Source organism: Phacochoerus africanus, chromosome 16, assembly GCF_016906955.1.
Source record: "Phacochoerus africanus isolate WHEZ1 chromosome 16, ROS_Pafr_v1, whole genome shotgun sequence".
Taxonomy (NCBI): domain Eukaryota; kingdom Metazoa; phylum Chordata; class Mammalia; order Artiodactyla; family Suidae; genus Phacochoerus; species Phacochoerus africanus.
The window spans coordinates 24,426,844-24,452,363 of NC_062559.1; the positions used below are offsets into that span (position 1 = coordinate 24,426,844).

Sequence of the window (25,520 nt, forward strand, 5' to 3'; positions counted from 1 at the left end):
GGGTCGAATTGGAGCTGCAGCTGCCGGCCTACACCACGGCCGCAGCAACGTGGGGTCTGAACCGCATGTGAGACCTACACCATAGCTCTCGGCAACACTGGATCCCTGACCCACTGAGTGATGCTAGGGATCGAACCCACATCCTCATGGATACTAGTTGGATTCATTTCTGCTGCACCACCAATGGGAACTCCGGGATTTAATGTTTTAAATAGTGTTAAAAGCCAGGGATTCATTAATATGTAATAGAAATTCTTTTGATTTAATAATTCAAATTAGTGTTATCTGTCACCTGACGTCTGTCTACTAAAATTTTTGACAACTGACCTATTTCTAATATCCCTTTGCTTCACTGGTCCCATGTACAATACAGTGTTGATAATATGAACATTAATGAAATAGGTGATTCTTATAGGTGAGAGATTCGGGTTTCAAGTCCTTAGTTGCATGAGTTTGAGTTCAGTATGAGACTCTTGTAACCTGGCTCATGAAACAGTTTTCAAGCTATTAAAATTTGTAGCTTAATACTTAGAACGGGTGTATTTGGGAAAGGTATTAGCATGGTTTGGTTTGGTACTTTTGTTTAGCTTGGTAACGTTTACATGAAATGAGATACTTGGTTTGCAGAAAACTGGAGTACACCAATAGATTTTGTATTTGTCCTCACCAGATAGGCTGATTTGTGGCAAACCTTTCTGTGACCATCATGTGAAGAACTAGATTGGGAAAAAAAAATTGTGCATTACATTGGAAAGAGATATAAACTTATCTAGATAAACTTCTGAGGGAGACTGAGCTATTAGGAATTTAGAAACTTGATCTAAAAGAATTAAACTGGTTTCTTTTTTTTCTTTTTTGGTCTTTTTTTAGGGCCATAACTGTGACATATGGAGGTTCCCTAGGCGAGGGGTTGAATTGGAGCTGTAGCTGCTGGCCTACACCACAGCCACAGCCACATCGGAGCCATAAACCCACTGAGCGAGGCCAGGGATTGAAGTTGCATCCTTATGGATGCTAGTCAGATTCATTTCCTCTGAGCCACGATGGGAACTGCCAAACCTGTTTTTCTTAATGTGTGAGTATAAACTATTCAAGAAATTTAAAACGGCATTAGGAATACTGAGGTATGAATTTCATCTAATTGTACAGCTAAAATTTAGAAATGCACGATGTAAATACTATAGTAATAAGATATATAAATATATATTTAGGATAATTTAATATATATTTAAATATGTTTAAGATAAACATTTCAGAACTCTAGAGACCTTTTAATCATTTTACTTAAATTGCATTATTTTATACAAACTTAAAATTCTTCTAGTTCTGTGAAAAATGCCATTGGTAATTTGCTAGGGAGTGTGTTGAATCTGTAGATTGCCTGGGGTAGTATCCTTATTTTGACAGCATGGATTTTTCCAATCCAAGAGTATGGTGTATCTCCATGTGTGTCGTCTTTGATTTCTTTCATCAGTGTCTTAGAGTTTTCAGAGTACAGGTCTTGTCTCTTTAGGTAGGTTTATTCCTAGGTATTTTATTCTTTTGGATGTGATGATAAATGGGATTGTTTCCCTAATTTCTCTTACCGTTCTTTCATTGTTGATATAGAAATGGGATAGATTTCTTGTATTAATTTTGTATCCTGCAACTTTACCAAATTCATTTATGAGCTTTAACAGTTTTCTGGTAGTGTCTTTGGGATTTTTTTATGTATACTAGCATGTCATCTGTAAACAGTGATAGTTTCACTTCTTCCTTTCCTCTTTGGATTCCTTTTATTTTGCTTCTGATTGCTGTAGCTCTGTAGCTAGGACTTCCAAAACTGTCTTGACTAAAAGTGACAAGAGTGGGACATCCTTGTCTTACTGCTGATTTTAGTGGGAATTCTTTCAGCTTTTCACCATTGAGAATGACGTTAGCTGTGGGTTTGTTATATGGCCTTTATTATGTTGAGGTAGGTTTCCTGTATGCCCACTTTCTGGAGGGTTTTTAATCAGAACCCCTGGAGGATTGGATTTTTGTCAAATTATTTTAAAAGCAAACCTTTGGCTAAGTTACCAAATTCCTTTAAGAGTCACTTAGTTTTTATTAACCAATTGTACATATATTCATATAGTTGCTAAGTTGAATTTCATTATGTTGACTTTATTAATACTGATGTAAGAAGGTAATAATGACAAAAAATAATAGTAATGGTAGTAATGGGAACTTGTGCTCTCTATGTCATTGGAAGGGAAAATTGTGAAACGTGTAAGCAAATTAAATGGAATGAGAACAGAGTACTTTACATATATGCTAAACAAAACTTGATCCTAAATGACTTGTGAGTAACCCTATCCTACTGAGAGATGTAGCCAAAGGTTTGTGTAGGATCGCACAGCCCCTTGGGGGGGACTGCTCTACAGCAAGTCGTCTTTGCCAAAATGACAATTATCTCATTAAGAAAGTTTATACAGGGAGCTATTTAAATAATGTTTACATATGATTCAACTATTTTACATGTGATTCAACTATTGTACATTTTTTGAATAGTGGTTAAAAATTAAAAAAATATTCCTGTTGTCGACCTGTCACATTGTTTGAGAAGCTCCTCTCTGTAAAATACTATTCCCAGTAGGTGGGTAGGAGAGTATGTCTATATATCCACAAGTTCATGCAAACATTCGCGTTGAACTATATACAACGAAGTGCACTTTAAATTACTCCTTATTTTTGACTATCCATGGATAGTTGTTGGCCAAAGTGATAATAGGAAGAGAAAAATTTGCTTTCTTCAACCATAATTGTATTTGAACAATCCATTCAGAGCATCAGTTTATTTTACAAAGTATTGGAAAATGAGGATTCCCTCCTCTTCCAATATCTCTAAACTCTCACTTGAAAATAGGCTTCTTTCTTGTCGGCCCCATCTCTGTCGCAGTACTTGGAAGGTGGTGGTTTCTTAATATTTGTTGCATTACTCACTTGCTGAAGATTTGGAGAAACTCTAAAAGCAACATAGCCTTTGTAAATAAAAGTTGATGGTTAATACTTTAAAGTTTCCTGTTTCCATGCATTTAGACAACTAGGGTGATAAGGGAGTACAGAAGTGAGGCTTTAGGCTTAAATGATGAACAGTGTGAGAATGAATTTCTCTGCTTCATTGTAGGTAGTATAAGGTACATCTCTCTCCTGGAAGAGTTCTTTGACTTAATTTATATCCTATCGAATTTTATTTCAAAAGCATGCTTATAGGATGTGCCAACAGAAAACTGTAGGTACCAGTTGAGTTCAGTGACAAGTAACCTCTTTCTGAGGACTGTTGACCGACTTGCTTGACTCTAGCTATAGCCACTGGGTACTTTTCCTGGGTGCCTCCTTTCAGAGAGTGGAGATTCCGATCTCAGGGCATGCCCTCCCATTTCTCTCCCCACCTCCTCCGCTTGCATTACTTCTTCCTCCTCCTTTTCCTCTTCCTCCCTCAGTTCCTAATGTGTGGGACAGTTTTTATTAGATGTGCCCTATCTGCTTAGGAGTAAGTTATATCTGCTTAGTCAACTAAGGTTAAGCTGCTTTTGAGTTGAAAAGGACTTGAGGGGATTACATCCTAACCTCTGCTGCGGGAATTTTAACAAGGAAGGAGTCCTGGAAACAGTACTGCAGCCCTAGAAATTTGGCAGCCAAAATGTCTTCTGGTCTTCTGTAAAGACAAGGCAGAGTGTGTGACTGACTAATGTTGAGGAAGATGCGCTAAATCAAAAACCTGTCATGAAACTTTTGAATTGTGCAGAATGTACCCAGAGATTTTGCGCTTTAACTACGTCCTGTAATTCCTTGCTCTGTGCTAATGATTTTGGTGCTAAATTATATTTCAGATTGTTAACATATTACTCAAATCTCTGCATTGATGTTACTTACCTCCCCTTGTAGTCAGATTTCATTGTGATATCCAGGTACATTTCAGGAATTTGTAATATTCAGGACTTGAGAAAACTGTTCCAGAAAGTAAAAAATGTGCTGTTCTTTGTTACAAAAATAATTTTTGATGGTTCTGCAATTTAGCAGTGTAAATAGGTATAGGGTAAGTGGGGTTTGTTAACAAAATTTTTGTGAGAGAAATTAACTGAAAAGAAACTAACTTTAGAATAATGTCTTCAGTATGGAAAGATTTTCAGATCTGTAGCACAAAATATTTAAGTTTTCTGTTCTATATATTCACATCCTAGATTATCTTTCAGTTTTTGGCATCTTGAATCCCTTTTGATTTTTCTTGGACATCTGTTTTGTGAATTTTAGGTTTTATCCTATAAAATGGAGCTGATAGTATTTCTAAATATTAGTGAAGCAAGCAAGGACTCTTTTCAAGGTGGTGTGGCTCGTTGTCCCCCAGTAGGTGGGCAGCACATAGAGTGGAAGCAAAGGCACTCCTTTCACCAGTATACCGTTTTAGGACCACAATGCATATGCTGTGGCCAGAATTACGTGGAAGTTGACTGTTATACAAGCCTTTATGTGTATATATTTCATGTGGTGTAGGTTTTCTCTTTAGACCAGTGATGTGGCGATAGTTGGACATCTGGTCACCAGTGAGTGGTCCTGTGCATTGATCCTTCTCCACCCCTGTGGTGTTTGTTCTCTTGGGAGGTTCTGTTTATGGAGCCAGAGCCTTTCCATGTTTATTTGAATTGCTTTAATTTCTTAGGATATGGCCAATATTCTGTCTTTTAAAAAAAAAAAAAAAAACAGGTTTGGCGTAAACTCGCCACTTTCTGTAAGGGCCAGACAACTTAAAATTAGGTTGTTCCCAATGAGAAATTTGCTTCAGATGTAAATGCAGACAAGATGTAACACAGTGTTTATATCTTAAAATGTGGTTTGTGATTATACTAACCAGAAGATAAATCTCTCTTATTTCTTTTACTAACCAGAAGATAAATCTCTTACTTCTTTGTCATGATTAAAAGCCGAACTTATTTTTTTAATTTGATTTTTATTTATTTGCTTTTTAGAACCACACCTGCGGCATATGGAAGTTCCCAGGCTGGGGGTCGAATCAGAGCTACAGCCGCTGGTCTGTGCCACAGCCACAGCAATGCAGGATCCAAGCTGTGTTTGCAACCTACACCACAGCTCACAGCAACACCAGATCCTTAAACCCACTGAGCAAGGCCGGGGATCGAACCTGCAACCTCATGGATCCTAGTCGGGTTCGTTAACCACTGAGCCACAAAGGGGACTCCAAAGCGTAATTTAAAAATTGGTTTTAGTCCTATCCTGTGTATCATGTTTATCTGTCATCCCGGTTTGGTTAAAAATTAAAATTCTAGAGTTACAGCCAAGTATTATGCTGTGCAAAGTTAAATCAGTTCATTGATAACCTCCCTTACTTTGAGTTGGGGGAGATTTTTTTATAATGAATACCAGGTCCAGCAAATCCCTAACCTAGCTGAACATCAGACCCCCAAGAACTTGAAAACTGAATAGCTTTCCAGGGCAAGAATTCAGAAATAGTAGGGATAGGTTAGGTATTCGATATCTAGGGTTTGAAAAAGCTTTTCAAAGTTTGTGATTAGCCAGGAAACTTGCTGGTTCTTCATTCGATGAAAATGATCAGACTTGCCTCTTGGTGGCATATATTTGTCTGGATATAGTCTTGCACAGCAGGCTGAGCTCTGCTGTGGAAATTTCCTCTGAGCTGCCTTTTCAGGCAGCACTGAAAAGATTAAGGAGTTGGACCATGAAACATTATCAAGTCCTAAGAGGCAAAGCTAACAGGACAGAAATGTAGACAATCCAATGAATGAAAGAAGGATGTTATTAAAGACCTAGAATGAAGGTCAAAAGCTCTAATTCAAATGAAATACAGGATGACTGGTTACATTTTAATTTTAGATAAATAGTGAATGATTTTTAGAACCAGTATGTGCCAGGTACTTCATGAATTATAGTAAAAGTTATCTCAATTTTTAATGTATTTTATCATTACCTGTTTATCAGAGAATGAAATCTAATGGGACATCCTATATTTAATTGGGCAGCCCCACCTTGGAAGCCCACTACTGTGGAAGAGGGATGACCTTCTGCTTGGATGCAGCAGTGTACCACAAAATAGCCATTCAATTTAACTAGGAGCAGGCTTTATTTTAAAATATGCGTGTGTTTATTTGCTTTTTTTTTTTTTTTGCTTTTTAGGGCTGCACCTGTGGCATATGGAGGTTCTCAGGCTAGGGGTCTAATCGGAGCTGCAGCTGCAGGCCTACACCACAGCCACAGCAATGTGTGAGGATCCAAGCCGTGTCTGGGACCTACACCACAGCTCAGGGCAACGTCGGATCCTTAACCCACTGAGCAAGGCCAAGGATTGAACCTGCATCCTCATGGATGCTACTCAGACTCATTAACTGCTGAGCCGTGATGGAAACCCCAAAATGTTTTTTAATCTAAAATATTAAAAATGTATTGAGATGTTCTTAATATACTTGAGTGTACAGCGTAGTGACTCTAAATTTTTAAATTTCGTACTCCAGATGTTGGCTATATTCTGTGCCTAACAATATATTGTTGGAGCTTATTTTACAAATGGTAATTTGTACCTCTTAATCCGCTACCCTTATCCTGCCCCTCCCACTGCTCTCTGCCCACTGGTAACTACTAGTTTGTTTTCTGTATCTGTCAGTCTGTTTCGTATTTGTTACATTCACTAGTTTGGTTTTGTAATTCCATATATAAGTAATAACAGAATATTTGTCTTATTTCACTAAGTGTAATACTCTCCAGGTCCATCCATGTTGTTGAAATGGCAAAATTTAATTTTATGGCAGAATGGTTTTCCATTTTATATATACCACATCTTCTTTATCCATTCATATGTTGATGGACAGGTCGGGTCCATGTCTTGGTTATTGTTAATACTGCTACATACATTTGAGTGCATGTTTCTTTAATTTTTTCCTTTTTTTTTTTTTTCCTGGATATTTACCCTAGTGGAGTTGCTGGGTCATTTGATAGTTTTTAGTTTTTATGAGGAACCTCCATACTGTTGGTCACAGTGGTTGCACCAGTTATATTCCTACTAACAGTGTACAAGGATTCCCTTTTCTCCACATCCTTGTCTGCATTTGTTACTGGGGGTCTTTTTGATGATAGCCATTCTGACATATGTGAGGTGATATCTTATTGTGGTTTTAATTTACATTGCTCTTATTATGTTGAACAAGTTTTCATGTGCCTGTTGGCCATTTGTATGTCATCTTTGGAAAAATGTCTATTCAGGTCTTCTCATTTTTGGTTTTTTTTTTTTTTTTGATATTAAGTTGTATGAGGTGTTTATGTATTTTGGATATAACCCCTTGGGAATATCTTATCCTATAAAGTAGGTTTCCTTTTTGTCTTATAGGTGCTTTCCTTTGCTGTGCAAAAGCTTTTAAGTTTAATTAGGTTGCATCTGTTTCTTTTCCTTTTATTTCTTTGCCTTAGGACGCAGATATAAAAAAGAGATTGCTGTGATTTATGTCAAAGAGTGTTCTACCTGTGTTCTCTTCCAGAAGTTTTATGGTTTCCAATCTTGCATTTAGATCTTCAATCCATTTTGAGTTTATTTTTGAACATAGTCTATTTTCCTTACATTCTTTTACATGTAGCTGTCCAGTTTTCTTGGTACCACTAATAAAGAAACTGTCTTTTCTCCATTGTATATTATTTTCTCTTTTGTTTTTTTTGTTTAAGTACATGGGTTTATTTCTGGAATCTGTTCCATTGATCTGTATCTGTTTTTGTACCAGTACTATATTATTTTGATTACTATAGCTTTGTAGTATAGTCTGAAGTCAGGGATACATCCAGATCTGTTCTTAAGGTGGTTTTGATTATTTGGGACCGTCTGTTATGCTTTCATACAAATCTTTAAATTATTCCAGTTGTGTGAAAAATGCCATTGATATTTTTATAGGGATTGCATTGAATCTGTAGATTGCCTTGGGTAATATGGCCATTTTAACAATACTAATTCTTTTAATCCATGAACATGGTGTCTCTATATGTGTATGTCATCTCCAATTTCTGCCGTAAGTTTTCTGAGTACAGGTCTTCTACCTCCTTGAGTTTAGCCCTAGGTATTATATTTTTTTGATTTGATTATAAAAGATTGTTTCCTTCTTTCTGATAGTTTGTTATTCGTGTATAGAAATGTAACATTTCTATATTAATTTGAATCCTACATCTTTGCTGAATATAGTGATGAGCTCCGATAATTTTCTGGTGGTGTCTTTGGGATTTTCTATACATTGTATCATGTCATCTTTAGTGATAGTTTTACTTCCTCCTTCTCAGTTTGGATTCCTTTTATTTACTTATCAGATTGCTGTGGCTAAGACTTGCAGTACTATGTTGAATAAAAGTAGCTAGAGTTGGCATCCCTTGTTTTGTTCCTGATTTTATAGAAAGTGCTTTCAGCTTTTGACCATTGAATATGATGTTAGCTTTAGGTGTGTCATTTGTAGCCTTTATTATGTTCAGGTGTATTCCTTCAATATCCACTTTAAGACTTTTATCATATTGGTGTTGATTTTTGCCAAAAGCTTTATCCGTACGCTTTGAGATGATCATATGATTTTTACTTTTCAATTTGTTAATATGATGTATCACATAGATTTTGGTAGATATTGAGCCATTCTTGCATCCCTAGGATAAATTCCAATTCAGTGTACTGTATGATCCTTTTAATGTATGGTTGTATTTGGTTTCTTAATATTTTATTGAGGATTTTTGCATTTTTCATTTCCAGTTTTGATTTGGGCCCTTTACCTTTTTTTCCTTGATGAGTTTGGCTAAAGGTTTATCAATTTTGATTATATCTTCAAAGAATCAGCTCTTAGTTTCATTCATCTGTTCTTTTTGTCTCCAGTTTATCTATTTCTGCCCTAATCTTTGACGACTACTTTTAGGTCTCCCCCACCTCCAGTTTTTTAGGTATAGGTTAGGTTGTTTGAGGTTTTACTAGTGAGGTGAGCTTGTATATTATAAGCTGCCCCCTTAGAACTCCTTTAGTTGTGCCTCATAGATTTTGGATCATTGTATTACCTTTTTATTTGTCTCAAGGTAGTTTTGATTTATTCTTCAGTGACCCATTGCTTGTTGAGTACCATGTTGTTCAGTCTCCACATGTAGTGGGTACTGGGGTTTTTTTTTACATTTTTTTCCCCTTGTAGTTGATTTCTAGTCTCATAGTGGTGTGGTTGGAAAAGATACTTGATTTTAATTTTCTTAAAATTCATATAAGTTTGGCCTGGCATGTGATCTGTCCTGAAGAATGTGTGCACTTAAAAGAATGTTATTCTATTTTTGGAAACAGTGTTCTAAATATATGTTAAGTCCGTTTGATGTAACCTGTCATTTAAGGCCAGTATTTCCTTAGGGACCTTGTCTGAAGGTCAGTCAATTGATGTCAGTGGGATGTTAAAATCCCCTGGTATTACTGTGTTACTGTTGATCCCTCCCTTTTGCCTGTTAATAGTGACCTCCTGGTGGGTTAAGCTCCCCCAAATTTCTGCTCTCAAGGTCTGTGTCCTCAGTCAGTTGCCTCCTTTCTCTCCAGGAGACTCTCCAAAATCAGAAAGTGGGTCTGACCCAGGCTCCTTTCAGATTATTTTTCTTCTGTCTCAGTGTGTGTGAGATTTTGTGTGTGCCCTATCTCTATCTCCCAAAGCTTTCTTGTTTTACTGAAAGTGAAGTCTTATTGACCTTCAAAGTCAAATGTTCTAGGGGCTCATCCTCTGCCTTAGGAGCCTCTGGCTGCAGAGCTTGATGTGGGGCCCAGATTCCTTCCTCCTTGGGCAGAACCTCTGCACTTGTAATTATTCTCCCATGTGTGGGTCTCCTACCCAGGCACGTGGGTCTTGATTACTGCGACTCCATCCTCCTGCCCATGTCATCGTGGTTCCTTCTTTATATCTTTAGTTGTAGAAGATCCTCCTGGTTAGGTTTCATTCTTTTTCTTGATAGTTGTTCTGCAAACAGTTGTAATTTTGGTGTGAGAGGAGGTGAGTTTCTGCTGTTCCTACTCTGCCATCCTTGGAACTCCAAAAATTTTTTGTTTTCTTGTTAATTATTCTATCACTGACAAAGCTAGTTTAAGTATACACTCATTTTGTTTTTCCCTCTTAATGGGAAAATCATTATTCTTTTTTGACATCACTTGGTGAACAAATATGCTAAACATTTGCTTTTACTTGTAAACAATCTTTTGTACTTAAATTCAGAATTGCTTTTAGAATCCAAAATTCTAAAGCAAATGCTTATATCATACTAGTCTAGGTATTCAGTTCTTTTAATGTTGATTATGAAGAGGATTTTATCTGTTTAATGTTCACAGATCCTTGAATTTGCTGATATATGTACACACATTTGCCATGATGTCTTAGAGGTGATATAGCATTATTTTTTCTGGTGAAATTTTATAAAATTTAAGAAGGAAATAAATAGGGAATAATTTTCATTGTTAAGGGAATGATATGATCTTTGAATTTTTTCACCTAAGTACATAGATAAATTAAAACGTAGTGGTTGTTGCATTTATCTGAAAATTTTCAAGTTGTTACAGCTAAGATTTGTTTTAGGTACAAGTAGAATTTTGTTATTTCTTAGGGAAATATTGTTAGACATTAGGAGATGTTGGTCTTGATATTTTGTGTGTGGTTTTCCAGTTCAGCCCTTCTTATTGGAGAAGTCATAACAGAGCAGCAGTGCTAGTTGCCCAAACAGTAGCCATCCTCTAGCTATCCTTTTTTCTGAACTGACCTTTGGTTTTATTCAGCTATCGGGTCCCTATTTTTATACAGGAGTGGCTAAATTCTTCTAGTCTCTGGATGACTTTTCTTTGGTTGTTCATCAGATTCTTTTTTGTCTTTTTTTTTTTTTTTTTAGGGCCACACCCACAGCATATGGAGGTTCCCAGGCTAGGGGTCTAATCAGAGCTATAGCTGCTGGCCTGTGCCACAGCAACACAGAATCCTTGACCCACTGAGCAAGGCCAGGGATCTCATGCAACCTCATGGTTCCTAGTCGGATTCATTTCCACTGCACCACGATGGGAACTCCATGAGATGCTTTTTACTCTCCCTCTATGATTTCTTTAGGAAGGGATGCAGGAATCATTTCTGGCCAGTGACCTGTCGGGGAATATCTGCTGGAGGGAAAGTTTTCTTCTCCCTCTATCCCTTTTCCAGAATGAAAATATTTTCTTCAACCTTTGGTTATTGTGTGGGGATGCCTTGCATAGAGTTAATGTGGACTTTTTTGGAGACAATAAATCTGAGGACAAGCCAACATTCGGAGGATATAGACATACAGAAAAGGCTCAGGTCCTTGGTGACTTCACTGAGTGAATTAACTAAGTATGACAATACGCCTTTTTTTTTCTTTTTTTTAAAACATGTTATCTTGAGTTGGGGCTTCTGCAGCTTTCAGTCAAATGCAGCCTCACTAAATTAAAGCAGTAAGTTAATCCCTAATGCTTAGCTAATTCTGCCACTGCATATGTTAGAAGGATGGTTCCACAAAGATCCAAGCTGAGAGTTCCTTACCTTCCTCTTCTTCCTTCCTTTACAGAGAGCCATTTTTTATCCATGACATACTTAGAAAGTAAAAAAATTTAGATTACTTCTTGGGAAAGCATATTTTTAATCATCTTTCAAAAGCTGCTATCTCCAACTACTTTCTACTGGAAAAGGCCATTGTGTGGCTTGGAGCTGGTCATTGTTTGAGCTTTTAGGCCAGTCTATGTCTGATGCTGATCCTGTCCGAATTCTTTGTAATGGATATAAAATCACTGTTTCTTTCAAATACGGCTTCAGCATGCGGAACTTTGCCGTGAAACACCAGATGGTTCTGAGGCACAAAGTGCTTCCTGCCTGAGAACAGTATCATCTGCAAAACAGAACCACTCATACTGTAGTTCATCAAAGAAATCCTTTGCTTTTTCTTCAGGCCTGAGTCTGAGCATGAATTTATTTGTAGAACATATAAGCGGTCTTGGTATTCTTTCTAAGACTGCTTGTTTCTTACTCACATATGTCACTGCTAGATATAAGTCTTTGGTGACATGATACATTCCCAGAAAAGCAGTAGCGAATGGTGATACCCTCTTACTCTCTGGGTTTTCTTCCCCTGCAAATGAATTCATAATGAACACACTTTGTACTTCCTGGGGAAGGGGATATAGAGATGACTGGCCTTGCTGTTTAAGGAGTCTGCACCATAGTAAGGAGAAAGCCACGTGAAACAAATGATGTGTGGTGGGGGGGGTGCATAACTGACAGAGGATGGGGGGAGCAGAAAGATGATTTCAAAAAGGTTCCGTCCAAGTTATGTTTCTAAAGGATAGTCCAGGCAGAGGGAACTTGGCATGTACACAGACTCAGGGCGAGAATGATGAGATGTTTTGAAGGTAAATGGCAAGAAGGGGAGCTTTTACTTGCCTCTTTAGTCTGATCGAATCACACAGTTGTGTTTGTTAGGCTCTGGTGGCCCTGTCCCTTGACCTGGGTGTGGAGAATGTGAGTTTGGGAATTCAAGGAGAAACTTCAGGGATAGCCAGTGGCCACAAGCACGCCAGTAGATGTATTGGCTCTGCCCCTAAAATGTATGAACTGGACCACTTTATTAACTTCTCGGGTCTTAGCTTCCTCCTATTTGAAACAAGGAACCTACTTATAAGAAGTTTAAAAATCCTTGTAATAAGGTTAGAAATGTGCTTATTTTGTGGTAAGTAGTCAATTAGTATTAGCTATTCTTACTGGGTGTTAAATTATACGAGTGGTAAAGGGGAAATCATATTTTCTCAAAAGAGCAGTGCTCGCATAATTCACCAGAATGACTTGTGGGAAACCATTGACGAGGAAGTTGCAAAGGTGGCTGTTGACAGACTCTTCTGACTTCAGCAAAGCTTGTCCAGGACCACTTCCCATTCCTGCCTTGTTTCTGCAGTAAACCTCCAAGACGACTTGTTTGAGGAGCCCTTCTTGATTTCTGTCAGACCGTAATGGGGGAGAGAGTGACCATTGTAGAACGGACTTCTCAGGATGGCTCCGAGGGTTTCTGTTGCTCTTTGAATCTTCTATCCCCTCCTGGCCCTCAGTCGTCTCCGAATTGCTTGATTGCAACAGATTGCTAAGGCTTTTATTATTTACAGTGATTGACATATTAGGGTTCTCTAGAGAAAACAGACCCAGTAGGAGAAAATATATATTGTCTTATAAATACATACTTTGTATTCATTATATATACAAGCACATGTATTTATATGTACACATACATATATATTCATATATAAAAATAGGATTTTTTTTTAAATAGGAATTGGCTCCTGCAGTTAAAGAGGCTGAAAAGTCCCACAGTCTGCCCTCTGGAGAAACCAGGAAAGCTGGTGGTATAATCCAGTCGGAGTCTAAAGGTCCCAAGAAGCAGAAGCTCTGATGTGCAGGGGCCAGAAAAGATGGACTTCCCAGCTCAGGGAATTCGCTCTACCTCAGCACTTTTTGTTGCAGTCAGCCATCAATGAATGGCAGAGTGCTCGCCCACCTTGGTGAGGGCAGATCTCTTTACTTGCTCTGCTGAATCCACATGCTAGTCTCTTCTAAAAACACCATGATAGACACTCAAATAATTTATTACCGGCTATCTGGGCATCCCTTTTATGTATCAAGTTGACACATAAAATTAACGGTTGCAATTGGTTTTGCTTTTGATGAGCTTATGTTATTAGTGGGGCCCAACCACTAAAAATTATGGTCATAGGGCCTGTTTGACTCTGGTGGGTGAAACATGCTACTGGAAAAAGCAAGTTTGGGGAGGGCGGGTCATCAGGATCTGCCCCTTTTCTCTACCTGGGGCGATGCTTAGGAACATGGCACAGTCCCCAGCACTTAGCGCGGGTGTCTCGTCAGACTAGGCTGAATGAAGATCTGAGAGTCGAACATGCCAGTTCACTGCTTCTGCAGTGGTTGAAATAATACCACCATATGTATCTAACAGCCCTATTAAAATGGCATTTGTACTGTCCTCATCGTTGAGATGAGGAACTCGAGGCACCAAGGTTAAGTGACCCGTTGAAGAGCCTGTAGATTGTACCCAAAACGCCCCACAGACGGTAGTCCTCACTCAGAGCCTGTCACTCTGTTGCCCTATTAGTCTTACATAGATAGCCTTACTAACTAATAAGTGGAGGTATGTATGACGGGCTGTTTTCTCATCCGTTGTGGAATTTGAGGCATTGAGAGTGGGATTAGGGCTGGTGAGGTACAATCAAGTTCTCATCCTAAAGTTTGATTTTTATTGTAGTGGGGGGAGGAACTTAAAAATGTAGAGGAATTAAACACCTCTTACTGGGAAGAAAAAAAATGTGACTATGAGGGAAACAGAATGACGTGAACATTGGAAAGAATATAGGCTTTAGATCCAGGATACTGGTTGAGACTCTGTCCCATCTCTTCTAGATGTGAAGTTAGGCAAGATGCCTAACCACTTGGAGCTTAACTTCAGCATTTGTGAAATGAGGATAAACATTGCAAGAGGTTTAGGAAGATTTAATGAGACTGGCATGAAATGTACTTAGTGCAGCAGGGAAAGTCATAGATCATGGGTTTACCTTTTCTAGGGTGTGTTTGCTGGCAGCTCCCGTCCTCCAAGACAGTCCCCCGTAATGACATATAATTGTGCTGAGGCTTAAATTTGACAAGGAGGTCAGGGAGCGTGTGGATTCAATCATACCTAGCACTAGGTAAGCCTAGCACGGGGCCTGTTTATCCATGGTGCAATGGGGTTTTTCTGCTCTGTTCTCATCACTTAGCATGCATTTTATGTCAAAGCAGCATTTGCAAGTCAGGAGCTTTTCAGTGTCTCCGTTTCAACGATGTGGGACCTTGGAACTCAGTCTGTCAAAGTAACTATTTTTAGGCTCCCTCGGGCATTTAGAATCTGGTGTTCACTGTTCATTGAGGGCAAGTTCCCTGGATAAGGAAGTTTTCATATAAGATAACCTACGGAATTTTTTGTTTTAGAATAAAACGAGACAAACCTTAGTAGCCAGGGAAGGTGGTGCTATAGCATTTTCTCCCTGTTGGGTATGTCACTGGGATTTCTGTCAGTTATGATTTGGTTCAGTCGCATTACCCGTGGACATCCCCGTCCCCGGAGTGGCTTGTACATGGAGATGTTTCTCCTCTCTCACATAAAGGAAGTTGGGAGGTGGTGGTCTAGGGATACAGGGGCTGCTCCACATTTGGGAGAGTTTTAGGCTCTTGTTACTTTGTTTTTTCCATCATCTTCATGGGCTAAGCTGACAGTTCAAATTAGCAAATGCAGTTCTAGCCAGTGGGAAGAGAAAGAGGCAAGAAGTACTTGCTTTAGCTCCTTTTTATGGTTTCTTGCAAGTCATGTGCCCTTTTGCCTACATCTCATTGGCTTTAACTTAGTCTCTTGACCATTTCCATGGTCATGTGAGGCTGGCATTTGTAGTCCTAGATGGACGTATTCATTGTCCCAAATAGCTGCATCTATAAAAGAGGGTGAAGTAAGTTACTGGGATAGGAAGTTATTAATAACAATGCCTCTCATGGGATTTTATAATATATGAGATGGGCTGGAACCCCTTGATTCTCTTCTGACATGGAGTTTGGGAAGGTCTGTTTCAGAAAATGTAGGAGACTACTCATTTTGCCCCAGTAGTTTTATATAGATCTTTTTGGCAGTGGTGTCCACAGGAAGGGAAAAAAGAAAACGGTCCCTATGTCATAGTCTTTTTCCTGTTAATATCTTTTACTACATCTCATTAACAAATGATGAAGCTATGCTTTTGTGCATTTCAGCAACTTCTGTGCTTGGATTAAGTCCTTTTTACCTCCTTGAAAAATATTTGTCTTTCTACTCTAAGGTATGTGTGCACGCCAACACCTCCCCTTCCTGGAGGTACAGTACTCTCTGGTCACCTGCCACTCTGCTGTAGAATCTGACTGTGGTCCCCATTACTCACCAGGAGGTCGTGCAGACCCTATCATGAGCGTTAAGACTCATGATGGGGACCACAGGTCAGGGCAGGCTCCGTACAGCAGTGGTTGCTAGGTTCCCGAGTAGCATAATGGCTGGTCTCCTGCTGCGATCAAGATCTTGGCATAAGGCTTCAGTTGATCGTGTCTTAGAATGAAAAGGCTAGAATATAATTCGAGGACAAAAAGAAGAGACATAAGACGTCCATGAACTTGGAAAGTTAAGTATTTTTTTTCCGAGACCACTATTATGGATAAACTATCACTGCCAGCCAAGATTTATAAAATTTAGCTTTTACTGTCAGTATTTGAAGTGTTCTTTTTATAAGGCTCTGGGTTGGATTTAGATGTTTGCAAGGATATATATGTACTAGTTTCTGCTGTTTAGTTTCATGTAAAAAGCTCTTCTAAAATTCCCACCAGATAATTTTTGGTCGTCAGTTTTTTTATTCTTAAAAAATACTTTACTCATGCATTAGTTAACACCCTGGTAGGAAGACAATATGTGGGTGAAGCTAATATAAAGCCTGAAAAATAAAACCAACTCTCCTCCCACATGTTGATTGTGTCAAACAGGAAGAAGTCCTGTGACAGGTTTCCCTCTTTTAGCATAATCCTGAACTGGTGGATATTTTTTTTATAATGACCTGGATGAAGTTTGGACAGTACCTTACAATGTTAGCGGTGTAACAGAACTAGGAGTGTTCTTTGGTCATGGGGTTGAAGGAATCAGAATTTTAAAGAAAAATCTCCTGGAACAATGAACCTAATCTGAAGCTAGCCAGGGTGAAATATGGCTTAATGAAGCTCATGTAAGAATGTTTTAGAATTTTTGTTGATTATAAGCACGATGTGAGTCAGTTGATGCGACTGCCAAGAAGAGTTAATTTGCTTTTAGTTTGAACTAATAGACATAGTGCTTCAGATGTGGGAAGGGGCTCTTCCACTTGCCTTTGTTGGCCTCACCATCCTAGGGGGATCATGATCAGTCTATACAGTATGTTTTAGAAGGGACATTGCTGTTGTATGAGTTTATGAGTTTCATTTTATGGCATAACTTTCAAAGTACATTTTTTTTTTTGTACTTAAATAAAACCTATTTGGAAGTTCCTGTCATGACTCAGCGGTAGTGAACCTGACTAGTATCCCTGAGGATGTGGGTTCTATCCCAGTGGATTAAGAATCTGGCCTTGCCATGAGCTGTGCTGTGGGTCACAGGTGTGGCCGTGGCGTAGGCTGGCAGCTACAGCTCAGATTCAGCCCTTAGCTTGGGAACTTCCATGTGCTGCAGGTGTGGCCCTAACAAGCAAAAAACATACAACCTATTTGCATAAAACGATGTAGTTTTATTTAAGGACAAACTGTAGAGCATGCTTAGGATGTTGAGGGAACTGGGTAAAGTTTCTTTTAGGAAAGAGAAAACTTAATCTAGTACCAGTCTCTAAGTTCCTGAACTGCTGTGTTGAAGAAGAAAAGTAATGTTTAGTTGGTTGGGTCTGAGATAATTGCATTAGGATTTTGGAAAGTATAGGGAAACAGGTTTCAATCCTTCATAACTTTCTAAGATTATAATAGGCTTCATTGTGATGTGATAAAGTTACGGTGTGTGTGTTTCAGTTTTAATCAGCTTTTAAATGAAGGCCAGGAGACCACTTGGTATGGATTTCCTAAAGATTAATGCCTTGATTAGAATGTTGATTACTATGATTACTACGCTGCTTTTTTGACTTTTTGTTTTTTTTGTTTGGAATGTTCAACCTTAAAATATTAAAAAAAGATGCAGTCAAATTCAAAACTTCTACCTGAAAGAAGAAATTAGTCAATTGGTGCAGTTTTTTTTGCAGGATGATCAGATTTAAACTGTGTGCAATGGATCATGATTGTTCAGAATTAAAAAATGTGTGAAGTGGCTATTATCATTTAAATGTAAATTGATTAAAATTTGAATATGTAGAGTGCTGTGATTTGAGACTTTTTTATATATTTTTTTTCATTATAGCTGGTTTACAGTGTTCTGTCAGTTTTCTGCTGTATAGCATGGTGACCCAGTTATACATACATGTATAGATTCTTTGAAACTTAAAATGAAGCAATATAGGTTGAAAAATCTTTTTCATCCTTATTTTCTCTCTGTCTTGTGTCCTAGGTCATTCTTCTTCATCTGCATATGGAGGCAAATACATATTCTAATTTTTGTCTCTCTTCTATATGAGTGATGGCTTATTTTACATGCTGTTTTATATTGGTTCCTTCCCCAAGATATTTTGAAGATCTTTTCATATTAGTATGTAAGAGAACTTTGTCATGCCTTTTATAAAGCTAATACTATATCACCACTCTTTGGATGTAATATTTATTTACTCTTTGAAAAGTTAGATTGTTGGCTCTTTTTCCCTTGCTGCAGTGGGGCTTGAGGGGTGGGGGATGGGTAGCTGCTACTGTACAGAATTTTAAAATGATTAAAATTAACTACAGTTTCCAGTCGAGCCTTCCCCTTCATGTTGTAAACCTTTAATAAGCTCCAGAGTTCCAAAATACTTACATCAGACAGATACTGCCAGTGCAGTTGTTGTCTAGGTGGGAGACAGATTTCTGGTACCTTTACTCCACCATTGATTGTCCCAGAATCTTTCTGCTCTCATGTAGACCTCAGACCTCATTCGTGAAAAGATGTAAATTAAGTCAGACAGGCTTTCATAGCTTGAGTCATTTCGCAGTGTATCCATTTTGTCTATTTTTCTTTGGGCTTACTGGTCAGACTGATCAATTTCTAGAATCCCTGTGTTTGAAAATTAGCTCTTGCAAGTTTGTTTTTTCGTTTTTTTTTTTTTTTCCCCTGGTCTCTTTTCCAATGATTTTGTTTATAGTAGTTCATGCCATGCTAAATTTATTTTTTATGTTTATGTAGTTAAATTTATGACTGCTGGATTTGATTCACGGTTAAAAAGCTCTTTTTCATACTAGTGTTTAAAAGAATTCTTCCATTTCCTCTAATGTCTTTATGATTTCATCTTTTTATGTTAAAAGTTTTAATTCATTTGGACTGTAACTGTGTTATGGCCCAATTTAATTTTTTTCTGCATGGCTACCCAGTTATTCCAACACCATTGATTGAATAGACCATCTTTTACTTTATAGTACATATCTGGTGGTCTTTGATCTATTTCTTGGGTCCATTACATTGGTCTCAATCCATTGATGTTTAATATAGTTTATTTTGATAATACAGGTTTTTAGGAAAATCTGCTTTCTGACGGCTATTCCAATGGCGATATTTTAAATTTGCCTTTTTCCCTCCCTGGAAACGTAGACCTTTTCTCTATGCTGAAGGTTTTTTTTTTTTTTTTGGTCTTTTTGCCATTTCTTTGGCCGCTCCCGCGGCATATGGAGGTTCCCAGGCTAGGGGTCGAATCAGAGCTGTAGCTGCCAGTCTACACCAGAGGCACAGCAACGCTGGATCCGAGCCGCGTCTGCAACCTACACCACAGCTCACAGCAACGCCGGATCCTTAACCCACTGAGCAAGGGCAGGGATCAAACCCACAACCTCATGGTTCCTAGTCGGATTCGTTAACCACTGCACCACGACGGGAACTCCCTGAAGTATTTTTTAACTGTTTGTATATTGTTATAATACAGTTGTCATTTTATGTCTTCAATATGACAGCAGTAATTTTTATTCATAACAAATTGAAGCCTGATACTTAGCCAGGTGCCTTCAGCATGTTCTGAGAACTGCACCAGCATTGATAGTTCCTAAGAAGATGGTTTGTGCACATCTCCTCTCCTTGATTCATATTCATGAATTTTCCACACCGTGATCACCAGAACATAAGTCACTGGTACGATGGCTAAACTTAAACACCGGCAAAGTAGAAATTACGAAGATTTAGAGGAATTCTTGAAAGAACAAATGCCTCTGGTAGAAGAAAAGGGAATGAAGATATCTCCAGGTTCTAGTTGTTGAACAGTATTTATTTATGAAATAATGGAGGAGTTGGAACAAATGGTCATAAGGTCCCCCCCCCCCACCCAGTTCATCATCATTCCCCACATTTCCATTCTTTCGCCTGGACACGTGGTTTCCAAGTTGAAGCCTTTCTTGGTGGTCCCCAGGGCTTGTCAGCTAAAGTGCTCTGAGCTGGCTCACTCAGAAGTTGCTGTCCTAGTTTCATCTGGTGTCTTGTGTGAACCATGTTGAGAGAGCTAAAGGCATAGGCTTCATTTGCCTTGCTGGTACACACACGCACACCCCCCTCTGCTTTCATTTGCTTTGTGTTACAGAAATGGAGAATGTAATATAGCGGTGATGTTCTGCTTATCGGCCTGGTGTGGTTTTCCCTAAAGTGGAGAAAATAACCTTAGAAAAGAATTGGACCCATCCTCTCTCTCTCCTGCTCAGGACAAAGGTTTTTTACCCTGAGACGCAACAGGACATTTTTTTTTTTTTTATCAGTCCATTGGTACCAGCAGCAGTTCCTTGACAAGCCGTCTTGTTTGCTAGTCTCCTAAATAAAACCCATATTTTGAAAGAGCTTGTCTCTCATCTTTGAATGGCATTTTAATAAGCCTTTTGAATAGTTTTAAACTTGCTTCATATCAGCCTTCTTTTTGAAGCCAAATCATACCAGTTTGTTTAGTTTTTCTAATCCTTTAATCATTTTATCCTGGGCATGTTTCCAAATGCTTCACATCTCTCTGTAGCATCCAGAACTGGGCTGGGCTCTCTGAGTCTGATGAGGATGACTGAAATGATGGAAAGATCAGCCCCTTCCTGTTGCTTATGTAGCTCAGGATTTGTGGTTTTATCTGAAAGATTATGGTCTTTCTCTAGTTAAGCATTAAAGAACAAAAAAATGTTTTTGCTTGACTGAATGTGCCCTGCATCTAGTGAAGTGCAGGCCTCTGTGGTCTGGGCTGGCTTCGTGGCCCGAGCCTGCGTGGCCACACCAGGCACCAGCTTGGTTTAATGCTCTTTTGCTGCAGCAGTCTTGAAATTTTTCAGCAAGGAGGTCCTCGTTCTCATTTTACAGTGAGCCCAGCAAAATGAAGCAGCTGCCTCTGGTGGTAGTTGAAGACTAGAAGATGTGGTTAGTAAGTCGTGGTTGGTGTCTAACCCTGCTCAGTAACTCTGGCGGGGAGACCTAGGTGAGGAAATCTGGCTGTAAACCTTGAGTCACAGCCTTCCTCCAACCTGCGTAAAGGTGCACCCGCTGGCCGCCACCCCACTCCCACTGCCTCTCTGTTCTCCATCATTCCTTCATCTCAGCTCAGGCACTGAGGTGTGTGTGTGTGCATGGAATTCAAGCTTTGGGCATCCAACAGATACCCTTTCCAGAGGGTTCTTTCTCAGGGTCCCTCTGTCTTGCCTATTACTCTTTGTCCAAAGCCTGTGGTTGTCCACTCACCTGCAAGGGTGCCTGGCCTTTCGGCCCTCTCTGTTCAGGACAGCTGGCAGTTTTTTGTACAACAGTTCATTTCTTATTCAGAGTTTCAGGTTTTTTTCCCCCATCTCTGCAAAAGAGACTGGAGTGTAGTAATCATGGGGGTTCTTTTTGGGGCAGAAACGTGGACTCTGGTAATTAATATTGGGTAATCCATAGTATGTTGGGCAGTGACTTAGAAACATTGTAAAATTGACTCATAAGTTAATTCTGGGTATCAAATCTTAGACACATGTGGCAAATATAACTTTTTTTGTCTTCTTAGGGCCACACTCACAGCATATGGAGGTTCCCAAGCTAGGGGTTGAATTGGAGCTGTAGCTGCTGGCCTCTGCCACAGCCACACAGGCTCCCTAGCCACATCTGTGGCCTACACCACAGCTCACGGCGATGCTAGATCCTTAACCCACTGAGCGAGGCTACGTATCGAACCCGTATCCTCATGAATACTAGTCAGATTCCTTTCCACTGATCCAGGATGGGAAATAGCTTTTAAAAGTCATTGCATTTCATGGATTGGCTAATTTTTGTCCTGATTTTTTTCTTATAGCTTAACAAGCAACAATTGCAGTTACTGAAAGAACGGTTCCAGGCCTTCCTCAACGGGGAAACCCAAATCGTAGCTGATGAAGCATTTTGCAATGCAGTTCGGAGTTACTATGAGGTAGGTTTGAAGAGCTTTGTTTTGGGCATTCTGATGTCTCTTGAAAGTTTGTTTTGTTTTTAATGGCTTTCCCATTTTGAGAAGCTCACTGGTACGATTGGAAGGCTGTGAGTTTGCAACCTTTCTTAAAAGCATTGTCAATTCTCTTTTGCCATTTAAAAACTAATTCCACAGTCTGGTTTTGAGAGATAAACAGAATTGGAAATTATTCACATCTTTTGAGGAGAAGTAAGCTGTTTAGAAAAATCTTCTGGCAGTGATTGATAGAGCTGAGTGTAGCTATCTGTGGGTCCACATGTCTAACTTATCCCTTTTAATCAGGATTTCAATAGTAAATGGCTATCTTGTGCCACTTTGTTCACTAAACTTTATAATAATTAAGGCCAGTAACTAATTTCACAAGAATAAATTGAATTCTTTTCTTCCTGGAGGAATACTACTACCAACACCACCTTGTGATTTTAGTTTGTGCTCATCCGGAATTGTCTATGGATTTCCTCTGAGCACCCGTTTTCACACAGGGTCATTAGCGGCTTCAGTGGGTGGCCAGTAGCTGTTAAATTGAGAGAATTTCTTTTTGTCTTAAGGACTTTAGAGTCATTTGGGGGATGGATTCCTTCCATGGTGCAGATACTCTATACCTCTCAGCTGAAGAACAACTTGCAAAGGTAGACTAATAAAAAGGAGAGATGCAGTGTGTCTGAACTTTTCTGAGGTAGGGAATAAGTTTGTAAGAATAGCAAAGTAACTGGATGTACACATGATGGGTTCGATTTGTAATTAGTCGATTGTATGTATGCATCGGAAGTTGCTTAGTGCAGCCCAGGGAGGTTTATGTTACTCCAAGCCTAGGCCTGTTGAACAAGATGAAAGTATAGGGGTCTTACTTACCAGATACAGATGCGGTGTGAATGTAGTGGCAACGGTGGATGCTGTCCAACTGGATCTTGACTCGGAATATCTTACCCAGTAGAGGGCATTACCTTTCATCTTGTAAAACCCAAAGCTTGAGTCTTTGGGTCAGAGTCTTGCAAGATGAAATCTTGCCCTGAATCTTAACAGATGAGATGTAAGGGCCTATAACTTGCATAATAAAACAAGAGCCAGAAGTGTGTGTTCAGGATGAAGGACATGTGTTTAGAAAAGTACTTTGTATAAAAAGATATAATGAAATCTTCTTGGTTCAGGTAAATGTCCTATGGTGCTGTACGTGTTAACACTAGGAAAACTGGGTGAGGGGATATGGGGGCTATTTGTATTACATATGCAACATTTGTGTAAACCTAAAATTATTTGAGTAAGTATATTCCAAAATAGGTGCTTTTATTAAGTTTGCTTGAGCGGTGAGAATGAGAACACTGTTTTTCAAATGAAGGAATGTTGCCACTGGTTTCTGAATGATGGTGGCACCCTCCCTACCACATGTAAATGAAAGGATGTGGATCCATTTAAGGTTTTCCAGTTTGAAACGTCATAATGGGGTCACTTAAAGGAACTGGAGATAATTTAGCCTGGAGACAGATTAGGCTTGCATTGTGTTGGTCCCAAGAGTAGAACTGTGACTAACATGGAAGCTGAAGTGGGGAGGATTTCAATCTAGTGTCGCTGGAGTTGGGCTGTACTGCCCAAGCGCAGAGTGAGCTGAGAGCAATGCCACTGGCGACCACATTCCAGCTCACTTCACAATCACTCGAGAGGCGTTTTGTGCAAACCAGGTGCTAGAGCTCTGCCCTGAGCTTACTGAATCACTCTTTATGAATCTATACCCTTTAAAAGCTTTCAGGTGATTTGCTTACAGCTGGTAGACTTGTCCAATGGAATTAGATGATTGCTTGCTGGAATTGCCACAGAAAGAGATGCAAGTATTGAAAAGCTGTATTCTAAATGGCAGGTGGGAAACAACTGTCTTACTAGAAGGAGTCAGAAGACGGGGACTCTGGAGTTTCCTTGTGGCTCAGTTTGATGAAGGATCTGGCCTCTGCAGTGGCTCAGGTTAGATCTTTGGTCTAGGAACTTCTGCGTGCCATGAATGCAGGCAGAAAGAGAAAGAAAATGTGGATTCACATGCTTACCAGATGTGTAGCAGCATAACACCAGACAAGTCACTGAAGCTCTGTGAACTTCAGTGCTTTTACTTCTGTAATTGGCAGTTAGTAATATCTAAGTGGTAGACTAGATGACCAAGAGTTTTCTGTTCTTTGGGTAGTATTTTCAGCAATTGATGGTTTGTGAGACTGCATCCACCTTGTCCTTGTGCCCCCCTCAAAGGTGTTAAGATTTATGGTATTAATATGTATGGAGTCTATATTTCCTGATTTACGTTTGAGGAGTTACCATTTCCCAGGTGGCGCACATTCAGTACTCAAACTGTTGAGTGGATAAGTACATTTTGTTGGAAAAATGAGGTAAAAAACTTTGGCTTTCAATTTTTCCCACACCAATCTTTTTCTTTTTTTAGTATTATATGTTTGTATACTCTGCTATGACCAACAGGCCTAGTAGTCTTTACAACTATTATCTCCATGTAGAATTTTGTATAGCTTACCAAAAACATCTGTGTTTTTCTTCCAGTGTCTTTGTGGTAAACAGTGAAAATATTGCTACCCACAAATTACATAGAAACAAATGGAAGCTCACAGAGGTTCAGTGACTTATCCAATGTTACATATTTGGGAAGTGTCCAACTTCAAGGTGAATCCAGATTTTCTAACTTTCACAGTTGCCGTTTTGAATATACCTGTACCAAGTACTGTGCAAAACAGTGCAAAAATGTTTTCATTCTTCAGAATAAACCTTTTAAACAGAATTATTCCCGTCTTAGACTCAAGGTTAAGTGACTGGTGCCCAAAGCTGCTTAGCTAATTATTAGCAGAGCTAAAACCTCATTCTTTCCACTAAAGCTTATTGCAAACAGATGTTGGGTTCTATCCAATACCTCTTGAATCAGAAATCCTGCGGGTAGAGCATCTGAATTTTGAACTTGGGCCTGGATGATTTTGATTCACTATATATTTTTGAGAGACATTTTGACCTAGGTCTCATGACTTCTGTAATGTATGTTCCACGAAGGAGCCATTTCTGTCCTGATTATCATCTCATTCCACAAATACAGCACATATTTTGTGGCACACAATTGCTTTCAACAAATGCTTGTTGACTAAGTGGATGAATATGTAACACTTACTACTTTAAAAATTATTCAGTAATAAATACACAATTTATAATAAAGTATCATTTCAATATTTCTATGGATTTTTTTTAATTATCACGATTTTATGGTTTTGTGAGTGCTTGAGGATGGCGGATGCTTCAGAAGCATGTCTGGGCTTTATGTTCTTTCTAACCTAGTGTTCCATGATTTTATGATCCTTTTTGGCCTATGTATTTCAAAGGCTGT

At 39.0% G+C, this 25,520-nt stretch overlaps 1 protein-coding gene across 4 annotated transcripts in view; it reads left to right on the plus strand.

Moving 5' to 3' along the window:
- Positions 1-25,520, plus strand: part of CADPS2 (calcium dependent secretion activator 2) — a 492,759-nt gene that overhangs the window by 105,207 nt on the left and 362,032 nt on the right. For all 4 annotated transcript variants that reach the window (XM_047763023.1, XM_047763025.1, XM_047763026.1 and 1 more), the window contains exon 2: positions 22,010-22,123. In XM_047763023.1, the coding sequence (XP_047618979.1) occupies positions 22,010-22,123 (114 nt within the window). The remainder of the gene's footprint in view (positions 1-22,009; positions 22,124-25,520) is intronic.